Genomic DNA, 14,634 nt, shown 5'->3' with positions numbered 1-14,634 from the left:
GACTGGCTTACAAAGATCCACCACAGGCCTGGGAAATGTCATAATCCCACACACACACACACACACACACACACACACACACACACACACACACACACACACACACACACACACACACACACACACACACACACACACACACACACACACACACACACACACACACACACACACACACACACACACACACACACACAACACTAATGTTTATAAAACACACACCGCACGCGGTAGGACCACATACCAACCCCGCAGGTCAGGACCGTGTCTTACAGTAAGTGGGAGATTGAATTTAAGCATGTTTAGTTGAAGTCTAGATGTGTAGAGAAAGTGATTCAAGTGTAGATCTTGCATAATCATGTGAATGTGAAATCCTTGTTAAGATATGGATATGAAGCTGGGTCATGAGGCTTGAATAAATATCAGTTATGAAATTCTACTGCATATGTATATTTAGAATAAACTGTATTAAAGCATGACTTTGGTCAACTTTACACCTGGGCTTAAACTGTTTGGAATGTCAACATCTCTCTCTCTCTCTTTAGCAGTCAGGTCATTGAGTGTGCAGGTGGGTTTGAGCGTTAGGGTAATTAACAGAGATTTACCTTAGTTACTGTACAATGTTTCATTTCCAGCCTGGGGGTATCCTGTGTTCTCTCCTTGGGTTTCCCTCACAATCTCACATGCAGTGGAGGTACAATGATCTTCTGGGTTCCCCTTGCTGTATGCTCTGATAAGTGTGATACATGCACTAAACCTAAGCCTGCAGATGGCCAGAGACATCACACACTCTTAGAAAAAAGGGTTCCAAAAAGTTTATTTGGCTGTCCCCATAGAATAACCTTTTTTGGCTCTACGTAGAACCCTTTTTAGCTCCAGGTAGAACCTGTGGAAAGGGTTCTGCATGGAACCAAAAAGGATTCTACCTGGAACCTAAAGTGTTCTACTTGGAACCAAATAGTGTTCTTCAAATGGTTATCCTAAGGGGATAGCCAAATAACCCTTTTAGGTTCTAGATAGCTCCTTTTTTCTAAGAGTGTAGGCCTATAGGTCATCATTGCTGTTCTGCAGGATGAACGAGTCATGCGTTCCACCTGACCACCACATTCAGCAGTGTCTTTTGCGCATCACATAACCAATCATTGCTCCATTTGTATTTGGGAACCCATGAATGGCAAGCAAAAGCCTAGACTTCAACCTGTTGTGCGATGGTGTATGGAAATTGTATGTAACTGTTCATTTTGCTGATGATTGCATCCAAAACATTGGTTTATCGAGGGCTGTAAGATGCCGATCAAAGTGCACTTTGCCAAAAACCTGATGGTTGATTAGCACTTGGATGTGCACCGGAATGACATGTGCCTTTCTAAAGTAGGTCTTAAATCCTCGCAACAATCCTTAAAGATTGGTTTTGGAAACGATATCTGATGAGTCAATCTGTACCTTCTGCAAAAAAAGTCCCACCTGTCTCTAAAAACAGGCTCTCTGTGAATTGCCAAAACAGAGCAAGATCAACCATCTCTGTTACATGCCAAATCTTTCAACAGAGCAAGATCAGCCATCTCATCTCATTTGATTTCTCATTATCTCTGTCTTTTATAGCATTTCAATGGTTTCACTTTCACACGTGCCTCTAATTTAACAAATTACTGCACTTCATATGGATGATTATTGTAACAAATGCACAGAAGTGGTCAAATAAAATGATATAACCTGTCACAATATGTTGCATGAAACCACAATGGAAATATAATGAAATCACTTAAAAAATATTTTTATTATTACTCACAATTTCAACATATATTTTCCCCATTCACTAAGGTACGTTTGACAAGCAGTTCCCTTTCCCACCACTTGGCTCTGTGCCTATGCATAATAATGTCTTTGAGTAAATTTACACACACTCTCAAGCAAACATTCATATTGATTTATCTCACACCGCGTGGAAATAGTTTCCGCACAGATTTGAGCATATGCATGGTTGATAAATGAGTCCTGTGGTCTTTTATACTGATCTAGTCTTGAGGGTGGTCTTTACCTCGCATTACATGTTACGTTCTTTAGCCTTGCTTTGCATATTTGGCAGTTTTTATGTCCATATGTTTGTGTGTGCTAATGAGAAATTCTGGCACTTCTTCATTCAACATGTTTGCATCTGATAACGCTGGGAAATGAACATAATCTTATGGGTTGCCATAGAAACCAATCTTTAATTACAGTATGATTAATCCAGCTGAAACTTGATCACTCAGTCATGACACCAAACACAACAAATAAACTCCGTCCTCCTAACTGTTCTGGTAAACAGCCCAAAAGATTTACAGAGACACAAAGGATCCACAATAACATTATTCACTCAACCTCTCTGTCATATCGGCTTTGTTTCTCAAAAATTGATAAGATACAATATGTTTCAATGAAACCTTCACAGGTTAAGGAAAGTTTGTCCATGTTTTGTGAATGTGGGTCTATTCTTGACTCAGAGAGACCACAGATCTGATAGGAGTGATTAGAACTGACAAGACTGATGTGTGTGTGTGTGTGTGTGTGTGTGTGTGTGTGTGTGTGTGTGTGTGTGTGTGTGTGTGTGTGTGTGTGTGTGTGTGTGTGTGTGTGTGTGTGTGTGTGTGTGTGTGTGTGTGTGTGTGTGTGTGTGTGTGTGTGTGTGTGTGTGTGTGTGTGTGTGTGTGTGTGAGTGTGTGAGTGTGCCAAGACCTCAGGACACCTGAATTAAGTCTAGCTAGAACATCAGAGCATGTGAGTGTTCCATGTCAAAATGATCTTAATAAATGATTTAGCAGTAGAATGTACACAGCAGACCTTACAGTGTAGGGCTATTCTAGGACTAGGGAGATCTTACTGCATAGCTCACTATGAGTTGGCAGACTGGGAGACACTGTGTTGGGCTAAGAATCTGGAATTCCCCTCTCTAGAGCAGTGCAAGCCAAACTCATCAACACAAGTTCCCAATGCCTCTCCTCTCCCGTTCTCCACTCCCCCAGTCTTCATGACTCTCCTCCTCTCTTCCCTTCTCCTCTCTTCATCCCTCTTCTGCTCTTCTTCCAGATCTATACTCTCTTTGCTCTTTTCTTCCCTTTTTCCTCCTCTCCTCTTCTTTCCCGATGGTCTCAGTTCCCACCCAGCCCTGCCAAATTAAGCAGCTCTGATATTGAGGAAGGACAGTTTTGAATGGAAATCCGCTTTTTGTGTGCCTTTAAGGGGTTCCAATCGGACAACAATGAGGTCCATTCAATAGCTAGGGACAATTACATAACTCTGTGTGACGCTGGGCATGCAGTGATTTACACACACACACACCAAGCTCACCAGCAGCTAACTTTTGTTGTGTGGAGGAATTCAGAGGGTCTGGGAGAAAAGCCTGTTGTGTCCACTTCCAACAGGAAAAAAACCACACAAGACTAAACTAAACTGGGAGCCTGTTGAAACATTATGGCTTAGGCCAGCCCAGCCATCACAACACAGGCTTTCAGTCCCCATGACGTCCTCTCAAAGCCTCTCAGTACAGGCCTCTGGTCTCTACCCGCAACTCACAGCTTTTAAATCAAATGCGCTGTTAGGATTTCAACATGGGTATGTACTGGTTCATGTAATGCAAGGACACTTTGACACATTGTCGACACATTAACACTCATAGACGCTGCATTTGGAGGGATACCCACATGGATGTGAACACATGCATATATAATGAACGACAACATTTAGAGATGTACGTGCACATGCTGTGAGGTCCATAGATGAACACACACACAGGCACGTGCTGTATACAGATGGAGACTCACGGTTGTGGGGGAAGGAGGTGGGGAGGGGTCAGCAGTTATCAGGTTGAAGATGACCTCCATGATGGGGGGGTGCATGGAGCCTCACACAGCCTCATTGACACCTCAGAGGGAAAGGAGGCATCAGTCTGGCCCATAGGAGATGGCCACAGCCACATTGGACAGACTCACTAACAGGTCCTCTTGGAACAAAGTCTACTTCACGCAGGGAATAAAAAAAGAGGGTCTAAGGTCCACTAGACAAAGAAGCCAAAGGAATGTATCAAGGCTGGTCCACTGAGGCAGAGTCCACTGTCCAGCACAGGGCCTTCATCAGAAGCAGAGTCCACTGTTCAACCAGCCCATCCAACACCAGTCCCCACTTTCAGACAGAGAATGAAATCCAGAGACCACAGTCACCACGGAGTCCAGAGCCCTAGGAGACCCTGCTATCAGCCTGTCCTGCTATCAGCCTGTCCTGCTGGCAGCCTGAGAGACTGATAGAGCAGCAGCTCTGCTGAATCCATGCTTCACTGATCACACAGCCTACAGAGAAGAGAGAGAGTCCAGCTAACACCAAGCCTATGGAGCACACACACACATGCTTCAGCGAACACAACACCATAGGGCACAGCGCTCCTGGAAGAACAAGTACTCCTCACAGCGTCGGGTGGTCCTGATGAAGGCTCGGAATGACAAGAAGTGACAGTTGAACTGAATAAAGTTGACTGCAGTTTGAACGCAGGGTTAACTGAAGGAAGGACTGACAGAAGATTGAACGTAGGGTTAACCGAAGGCAGAGTTGACTGCAGTTTGAACGCAGGGTTAAGTTTTCAGAGTCCACAGGGTGTAAAATCTGCTGAGGAAGAAAAAGAGAGAAAGACAGCCCCCGAGGACGGATGTGAGGGGATCGAGGGAGCAGGGAGGAGAAAAGAGCCCTCCAGGAGCTGTCACTGTGTGTGTGAGCGAAAGAACAAGAGGGAGGGAGAGAGGGAAGTGAGAGAGGGAGCGAGCAAAAAGGGAAGGGGTGAAGAAGGAAAGTATTTTATTCTGACACAGTTTTTGGGCCAGTGAAATTCCGCAGTTGGCTATCTGATGGAGGAAACATCTCATAAGGGTAGAAACAAACTGTCAAGGCTGAGCCAATTATCTTCCACAGGTTCACTGTCACAGCCAATGAGCACTGACGGCAAGCACACTGAAAACAACTACCTCACATAGCCTGCATACCACGACCAATGAGCTTTGATTAAATTAAATTCTCAGCCAATCAACTCTCACAGTCAGAATGCCCGGCTTTCATTTTAACACATCTCTTAGAAAATCATCTGCCTGAAATCCCAATTAGCCTTGCATCAGAAGCCTATGATATCATCTCTGTTCCTACTGGATACTGCCACTGGGCCTGATGTTACTCAACACACATCCACATTCCACATACTGTAGAAAACATGATGTCACAGTACTAAACAAAACCAGTGTTGTTCATTTGATTAAGGCTGACTAGGTTTTCTATCTGAGGAAACATAATCAGTTTTAGCTGAAAAACAGCTACACCATAAACCCCTTTTCAGATTATACAGTCATATGACCAACAAGACTGTAATGCAGAAGTGTGTGTGTGTGTGTGTTTGTATACCAATGGCTCACAACCAATTAGGGGGAGAAGCGAAGCGGGGCACGTACGGGGAAAAGCAGGGGGGGGGGGGGGGGGGCTGCCAAAGAGCCTCTGTACAGAAATGAATTGAGGGAGGGAGAGGAGGATGGAGAGAGAAGGAGAAGGGAGGGCAGGGGGATGAATAAAAGGCTTTAATGAGGGACTGTGGGGAGGGAGGAAGGGAGGGAATGGAGGGACCCACACCCAGAGAGAGAGAGAGAGAGGCTAGAGGGGAAAGGCAGCTTACATAAGAGTAGGCCTCAGTTATTCTGAGGGTTCTGTGTGTGTGTGTGTGTGTGTGTGTGTGTGTGTGTGTGTGTGTGTGTGTGTGTGTGTGTGTGTGTGTGTGTGTGTGTGTGTGTGTGTGTGTGTGTGTGTGTGTGTGTGTGTGTGTGTGTGTGTGTGTGTGTGTGTGTGTGTAATGAATGAAAGTGGGCACATGGCTGCTTGCAGGCTTTATAAATCAACCCCCCTGCACTATTACCAAAGACACAGACAGGCCTACTGTCAAACTGCCCATCTGTAACGGCTTTCCTCCTTTTCGTCTGAGGAGGTGTAAGGATTGGACCAAAGCGCAGCGTGGTAATTGTTCATGATGACTTTAATTAAAGAAAGCACTAAATACTGAATCAAAACAATAACGTGAATTAACAAAACCAAAACAGTACCGTGTGGCCCAAACACTAACACGGAAACAAACACTCACATGGAAACAAACACTCACACGGAAACAAACACTCACACGGAAACAAACACTCACACGGAAACAAACACTCACAGGGAAACAAACACTCACACGGAAACAAACACTCACACGGAAACAAACACTCACAGGGAAACAAACACCCACACGGAAACAAACACCCACACGGAAACAAACACTCACACGGAAACAAACACCCACATGGAAACAAACACCCACACGGAAACAAACACTCACACGGAAACAAACACCCACACGGAAACAAACACTCACACGGAAACAAACACTCACAAGGAAACAAACACCCACAAACCGAAAGTGAAACCCAGACTACCTAAGTACGATTCTCAATCAGGGACAACTAACGACACCTGCCTCTGATTGAGAACCATACTAGGCCGAACACAAAAACCAACATAGAAAAACAAACATAGACTGCCCACCCCAACTCACAACCTGACCATAGTAAAACAAAAAATAAAATACCAGAACTATGGTCAGAACGTGACACCATCACTAAAGCAATATTCTCTTTATCTGCTATCCACGGTCAACGACGACCATTCATTCAAGCCTCTGAAGTGGTGCATTTCCATGTAAAAGGACCCCTGAGCACCAACATGACGTTTAGAGGAGCATTTCAAATTGGGTGTCAAATGAAAGCTAAGAGTTTATTATTAAGGCATATACATTTTTCAACAATTTTCCACCCTAAAAATGTGGAATAACCAAATGCTTTGATTTCTGGTCAAACAGATGGAAAAGGGGTCTTATAAAACACCTACCAGAAAAAGGCTTAAAAAGGTATCAGAAATAAATCAAAACACAATAAATGTTGAAGACCCCTGCCAACTAATATCAACACTTATACTTTGTTTTGGAGAAACTATTTGCCTTCTGTAAATTTAAGAAACTTTGCCTTGTGCCTTGTTATTCCGTTACCAAAAACCCACATATATTTAAGATATTTTCAAATTTCTTGAGGGAGGATAAGGAAAGTTCACAGAAGTCAAAAGTAAAGGTAGACCTATCAAATAGTAGTCGTGTTTTTACTGATATCAGATTTGTTTATTAATTATTAAGTGATTAAAACTCTGTAACCAAATCGATATACCGGAATTACAGAAAATGACTGCAGTTAAATTGGCTACAATGGGAAATCATAGTCATCCCAAACCACAGTTGGGTCACCTGCTACTGTCCTCCCTTCCACTGGCAACCTGTTATGTTCAGCTCATAACTGTTTTCTTTCTCTTTCTGTCGTCTGGTGGTCAAAGCAAGGGTGTGACAACAGTCTGGAAAACCCCTCCATCTCTCTCTCCATCTCTCTCTCCCACTCTATTTCTCTCTCTTCTCTCTCCAATTAATGTCAACTCTCCCAGCACGTCCATGGATGTTGAAAAGTAGTTTAAATTTGGTCAGTCCACCCTGGCCGGGCCAAATCTTAACCAATCATAGACAACTATGTTTAAAAAGTTTGGACAGCACTGTACAGTTGAGAACAGTACAGAACATAACTGTACAGTAAAGAAAAGTAGAGTAGGACATGTTAGAGTAGAGTACAGTATAATGTACTGTATTATACTCTACTGAACATATCTACTTTACTGTACCTTACTGAACATATCTACTTTACCTTACTTACTCTACTGTACTCTACTGTGCTTTACTGTGATGTTCAAACTTATGAAACATAGATGTCTATGATTGTTTCAGATTTGGTCTGGACCAAACCAACCAAATGTGGTCTTGTTTGGGGCGAAGCTCATTACAATAATAGCTCGTATGTAGAAGAATGCCCAAATATGCAAATTAAGTATATTGCATATTTCAACCTTTGGGTACCTATTTAGGATAAATCGCCACGAACAGAATGATATTCATAATTATGCACTTCTGCTTTGTACAGATCAGGGCTCCATGATGTAATTCCGTTACCATAATCCCATTACCGAATGTAAATCCACTTCACATACTGTAGTTCATTTTAAACTCAAGGTGTCATATCACACCCCATTCCTTCTGCCGACATCTTTGAACCTTAATTCTGAGCAGATATTTAGAGGTTTTTGTAAAACGTGGTCGCATAAAGACCTGAGGGGGACCAGACTTTGTATCCGCACAGTTCTTCCCATAAATGTGTTTTTGTGACATTTTCTGTGTAGATGGTTCAAAGTAGTTCAAGTGCATAGAGTTGTATGGTTTGTTAAACTTTGAAATCAATGGTTTTTAGTGTTGGAATACACTTGAAAGAGAAAAATCTGAAATCATAATTCCGTTAGCGTGGAATTGCCCAAGTGCTGTTCAACATCATTACAGAACAGGTGTTATCTCTTCAGTCAAACAAGGTGAGCTGGCCTGGTACAAAGGGCCTACTTAAACATACATACACACATACTTATGCCCGCACACACACACACACACACACACACACACACACACACACACACACACACACACACACACACACACACACACACACACACACACACACACACACACACACACACACACACACACACACACACACACACACACACACACACACACACAGTTATGTTCTTCTATCCTCGTGGGGACCTAAAATATATTTCCATTAAAATTCCTCATTTCCCTAACACCTAACATAAACCTAACCCTTACCCTAACCTTAACCCAAACCCTAAACCTAACCCCTTACCCTAACACTAATTCTAACACTAACCCTAAACCTAACCCCCAAGCTTAAAATAGCCTTTGTCCTCATTGGGATGTGGTAAATGTCCCCACAAGGCATACATGTTCTTGTTTTACTATCCTTGTGGGGACTTATGGGTATTTTAAGCCCCCCCCACTATATGAAAAGAAAATGAGGAACGTGATCACATACACTTTATACAGAACAATCAAACAAACAAACTAACAGAAATGCTTTCTCGTCTTTTCTCATTAATATGTGTCAATCTATCAGTCAGTGAAAGACCAGTTCTGGAGTCTGACTGACCTAACTGGTTTCCAGATGCTTTCAGAGCTGACATCACATACATTCTCCACAGCTGAATTGAGTGCCGTTGCAGTCCCAGGTCTGTCTCTTAGGAGACCAAGCTACTTGAGCAGCTATCAATGTAACCCAGGGAATATCCAGGTCTTTTGAGTGACTCAGGAACTATTTAGTCATTCTGTAAAACAAGCCAAAGGCATTCAAAAGAGAGTCCATAAGACAGGACATTCTTTAGCGACATTCCTTGGTGGCACTACCATAAATGGCAGAGTAGCTATGTCACCACAGTGAAGCGTATAGCTGAAGTGCTCCTGAAGCAGTCACTATGGGTCACCTCCCTCAGGTGCTGCATGAATGGGAGTGGGTGAAGTTTCCCCTAACCACTGACACAGAATCAGATATAATTCCCCCTGAACAGATAAGGTTGAGATTGGGGGAGGGAAATCTGATCCTAGAGCCGGACTGGGTCAATAAGATACAGATACTGCTGACAAAGAGAGAGTTTACTGCCACAAACCAATAGGGCCTTATAGTGGGACGGTAGGTAACACATGAAGAACAGCGCAGATGCAAAGTTTGGTAACAGAATGACTTTGTGTTTGTACTGTTTGTGTCGTCATTCTGTTACTTTTTTTCCCCCCCAAGTAAATGTGTCTTTGTAAACTTTCAGCGGAAATGGTTAAAAGTCGTCCTTGTGCATAGTGTTGTATGGTTTAGCTTAGCAATCATTGGTTTTTGTTTGCATACATATTAAAGTGTTAAATCTGAGTCAGCATCACTCTGCTACAGTGGAATTACCCTCTAAACACAGAGCTGTGTTTAATGGACTGTTTTGTTCACAGGCTGTAAGTGTGTGTGTTTATCAGGCCAGGGAGAAACAAAACCTAATTCTATAGCTAGCCATTGTTCCCTTAGCCCTGTCTCATTTTATTGGCTTTTGGGATATTTATCCAGCAGCCACAACATTGACCCATTTGGACACACACACGTAGTGAATGAGAATGTATGTGTAAAGACAAGCTGAGCTAGAATAATATTTGAATAGACCAGAACAAACCATTAAATCATCTGACTGATTTAGGTTGGACACTCATTTGGATTTCATTCATTTGGAAAAGGAAGCCAAATGTATTCGTCACTGGCTATAATATCCCCACAGTGTCATGACACAGAGGATGCTTGCAGCATTTAGCAGAGGCTCTCTAAATAGAAGGCTCTGGATTCCAGAGTACAAGGTGATGTTTTCCAGAATAGAAGGCTCTGGGGCATGTGAAATCCAGAGGACTGCCCTCAGCCAGGAAACACAACCACAACCTAGAATGATCATCTTCCTCATTCTGATTCCAAAGAGAGAAGCAAGTCCTGAACAGCTGCCAGGGTGGAACATGCCAGAAAGAGAAACCCAGGGACAACATAGACAGAACAGTTACAGGCCCTGGACTGAGAAGAAGGAAGAGAGAAAGAAAGAAGGGCATAAAGAAGATGGAAAATGAAGAACATGTCAAATAAATAGAGACAGGGAGGGAGGGAGGGAGGGGATAGAGGACAACTACGAAAGAGAAGGATAGGGAGAAAGAGAGGGAGAGTGAGGGAAAGGGAGAACAATCTGAGATCCATACACTCCCAGACTGAGATCCATACACTCCCAGACTCTCAGACTGAGATCCATACACTCCCAGACTGAGATCCATACACTCCCAGACTCTCAGACTGAGATCCATACACTCCCGGACTCTCAGACTGAGATCCATACACTCCCAGACTCCCAGACTGAGATCCATACACTCCCAGACTCTCAGACTGAGATCCATACACTCCCGGACTCTCAGACTGAGATCCATACACTCCCAGACTCTCAGACTGAGATCCATACACTCCCAGACTCTCAGACTGAGATCCATACACTCCCAGACTCTCAGACTGAGATCCATACACTCCCAGACTCTCAGACTGAGATCCATACACTCCCCACCATGTGGATAGGTTATGAGTTGACAGGATGGGTGTGTGTGTGTTGGAGGTTACATAAACGGAGAACAATCTGAGATCCATACACTCCCAGACTCTCAGACTGAGATCTATACACTCCCCACCATGTGGATAGGTTATGAGTTGTCAGGATGGGTGTGTGTGTTGGAGGTTACATAAAGGGAGAAGAGTGAAAGCTTTGTTTGGTCCTCAAGCCCCTAGGAGAGGAGACCCAATCTCAGGGCCCTCTAAACAATATCCTCCCCATTGAGAACAGGCTCCCCAGCCCCTCCTCTCCTATAAATGGGTTGGCTAGGAGCTACATAAACCACTGGGCAGATTATTACTAGAGGCTTTATGACTGAAGGACGAGACGCAGCCATGGTTCTAATGGCCGACCCAAACAGCAAGATCAGAGAAACACCACCAACAGCAAATGACAGGCTTACTGCTCAGTCCCGTTCTCTGGCGGGTGATATGGAATTGAATAGGAGCGACCTTCTGAAGTGAATAATACGTTTTCAATGCCCACTATGAAAAACTGGATCCATAAAGGAGGCTCTGAGGAGCTGGTCTGAACATGTGAACATAGTAGAGCACAGATTGTATCTAGCAATGGTTTTGGGCCTAGCCACTGTGCCTCGGTGCAATCAGAAGACACACCTCCTGTTTCCTACCCAATCACCGTTCTTTTCCCTTTGTTAAAAACCCTGTCAGTTGTTTGCTGTGGAGATCAATCTCTCTGTAAATGCCATGTCTGTGGGTCTCTCTGTTTCACTCTCTCGTTGTGTATTAACCTCTCTTTTGTTTGAGCACCTCCATAGCACTTTGTCCTCACCTGTGAGTATTGTTTTTGGTTATGGTGTTTGTTTGCTGGTGGGAAAAGGGGGAACCAAGACAAGTCGCCCATGGGCATACACTACCCGTAGGTAAACTTTGTTAAATACCCTAGTTAGAACTGGGTGGACCACCCACTGTATTTTTTTGGTTAGTTAGTTAGCTGTTGTTAAAGTAGGCTAGTCTAGCTTGGGTGTTTTTGAATACTTACTATTTCTTTCCTTGGGTCCAGCTCAGCCCCTTGTCCTGCTCCCCCCATTACCGTGTGTTTTACAATAAACCCAGAGTTTGACGGTAGATTTCAGTTGTCGTGGTTATTTTGTTCTCACTTTTACTTTTTCACTATTATAATTTGCATGAGTTATGTTACGGGTCTCGTTACCATCCCCCCTAGACTGTCGGGACAAAAGGGATTCGTAACAGTGTGGTAGATTAGAACACAGTGACCCTGACTCAACTCACCAATAGGGAATTTCCTACAGGTTTACCTACAGTGTGCTAAAGAGACACATCTTGTCACAGATTACAGGGACGGTCGCAAGGTGGTGATTTTGTGTTTCCTCTAGTATGGGTGTGTGTCAGTAGTCCTGTACATACAGCCCATGTGTATGAGCTAAGGTGTCCTGTTGAGTGTGTGGTTATGCATGCTCATACGTGTGTGTTTCCTCTAGTATGGGTGTGTGTCAGTAGTCCTGTACATACAGCCCATGTGTATGAGCTAAGGTGTCCTGTTGAGTGTGTGGTTATGCATGCTCATACGTGTGTGTTTCCTCTAGTATGGGTGTGTGTCAGTAGTCCTGTACATACAGCCCATGTGTATGAGCTAAGGTGTCCTGTTGAGTGTGTGGTTATGCATGCTCATACGTGTGTGTGTTTCCTCTAGTATGGGTGCGTGTCAGTAGTCCTGTACATACAGCCCATGTGTATGAGCTAAGGTGTCCTGTTGAGTGTGTGGTTATGCATGCTCATACGTGTGTGTTTCCTCTAGTATGGGTGTGTGTCAGTAGTCCTGTACATACAGCCCATGTGTATGAGCTAAGGTGTCCTGTTGAGTGTGTGGTTATGCATGCTCATACGTGTGTTTTTGTCTTCAAAAGGATGGTAAGACAAGGAACATTCGGCGAAGTGGAGACATTTCGCCAGTCCCCACAAGGATAAAGGTTATTTTAAGCTTAGGAGTTAGGTTTAGTGTTAGGGTTAGAATTAGGGTTAGAATTTGAGGTTGAGGAGTTAGGGTTAGAATTAGGGTTAGAATTTGAGGTTGAGGAGTTAGGTTTGGGGTTAGGTTTAGGGGTTAGGGAATATAGGATTTTAAAAGGGAATCAAAGGATAGTAAAACAAGTGTGTATGTGCCTAGTGGTTATGGTCAGTATTTACCAGACCCGGTCCTGTTTACACCTGTTTAAACCCGTCTCATCCTTATTATGCAACACAGATAAAGAGGGGTCGCTATCCCATAATGCCTTGCTGGCCATGTACAATACAGTGTATAGCAGGGGAAGTGTGTTGGCCGCAACACCCTGCCAGCCTATTAATGGGTAGGAAGACACAGAGACTAGGACAATCTGTAAATACCTTTAGTCCCTACACGGTTTGATCAGCCCCCCAAACACCCCTCTCCTGGTCCTAATGGCCCACTCGTGCTCCAATATTGACCCAGCTGGGCCTTCTTCATTAGCCCTGGTAGGTGAGCTATAGGGAGGGTTTGGTGGGAGGATTCAGCCAGTCCAGTTCTGACCAGTTCAACGAGTTACAGTGTGAACTGGACCACCAGCTAAGCCAGGACACTTGAGACAGGGAGCAGAGTGAGTCTACAGCGCCCTCTAGATGATACTGTACAGTACTGCAGGCTACCATTGGGAGAGGTAATGTAAGTGTAGAAATCTAGCACAGGGCTTCCCAAATGGTAGGTCAGGAGGACTGACTAGTGTGTACTGTAGCAGCTGGGTCATTGTGGGTACCAGTGCATAAAGTTGGGTCTGGTTTAGAGAGGAAGAGCGAGAGAGGGGGGGGGTAGAGAGAAAAGAGACAGAGGGGGAGAAGGGAGGGGGTAGAGAGAGAAGAAGAGACAGAGGGGGTGAAGGAGAGGGGTAGAGAGAAGAGACAGAGGGGGTGAAGGGGAGGGGTAGAGAGAAGAGACAGAGGGGTGAAGGGGAGGAGTAGAGAGAGAAGAAGAGACAGAGGGGGAGGGGGTAGAGAGAGAAGAAGAGACAGGGGGTGAAGGGGAGGGGTAGAGAGAGACAGAGGGGGAGAAGGGGAGGGGGTAGAGAGAGAAGAGAGGGGGGTAGAGAGAAGAGACAGAATGGAAGAAGGGGAGGGGGTAGAGAGAGAAGAGACAGAATGGAAGAAGGGGAGGGGGTAGAGAGAGAAGAGACAGAATGGAAGAAGGGGAGGGGGTAGAGAGAGAAGAGACAGAATGGAAGAAGGGGAGGGGGTAGAGAGAAGATACAGAAGGGGAGGGAGTAGAGAGAGAAGATACAGAAGGGGAGGGGGTAGAGAGAGGAGACAGAATGGAAGAAGGGAGGGGGTAGAGAGAGACAGAATGGAAGAAGGGGAGGGGGTAGAGAGAGACAGAATGGAAGAAGGGGAGGGGGTAGAGAGAGAAGACAGAATGGAAGAAGGGGAGGGGTAGAGAGAGAAGACAGAATGGAAGAAGGGGAGGGGTAGAGGGAGAAGAGACAGAATGGAAGAAGGGGAGGGGTAGAGAGAGAAG

General features: G+C 44.4%; 1 protein-coding gene across 1 annotated transcript in view; it reads right to left on the bottom strand.

Moving 5' to 3' along the window:
* LOC124016936 (transmembrane and coiled-coil domains protein 1-like) overlaps positions 1-4,927 on the bottom strand; it is a 28,155-nt gene extending 23,228 nt beyond the window's left edge. The window contains exon 1 of the mRNA XM_046332271.1: positions 3,801-4,927. Within this exon, the coding sequence (XP_046188227.1) occupies positions 3,801-3,875 (75 nt within the window). The 5' untranslated portion in view covers positions 3,876-4,927. The remainder of the gene's footprint in view (positions 1-3,800) is intronic.
* Between the last annotated feature and the right edge of the window lie 9,707 nt (positions 4,928-14,634).

The sequence above is a fragment of the Oncorhynchus gorbuscha genome, unplaced genomic scaffold, assembly GCF_021184085.1.
Source record: "Oncorhynchus gorbuscha isolate QuinsamMale2020 ecotype Even-year unplaced genomic scaffold, OgorEven_v1.0 Un_scaffold_1227, whole genome shotgun sequence".
Taxonomy (NCBI): domain Eukaryota; kingdom Metazoa; phylum Chordata; class Actinopteri; order Salmoniformes; family Salmonidae; genus Oncorhynchus; species Oncorhynchus gorbuscha.
Note: the sequence above shows the minus strand (reverse complement) of the source record. Positions and strands in the feature narration are given on the sequence as shown.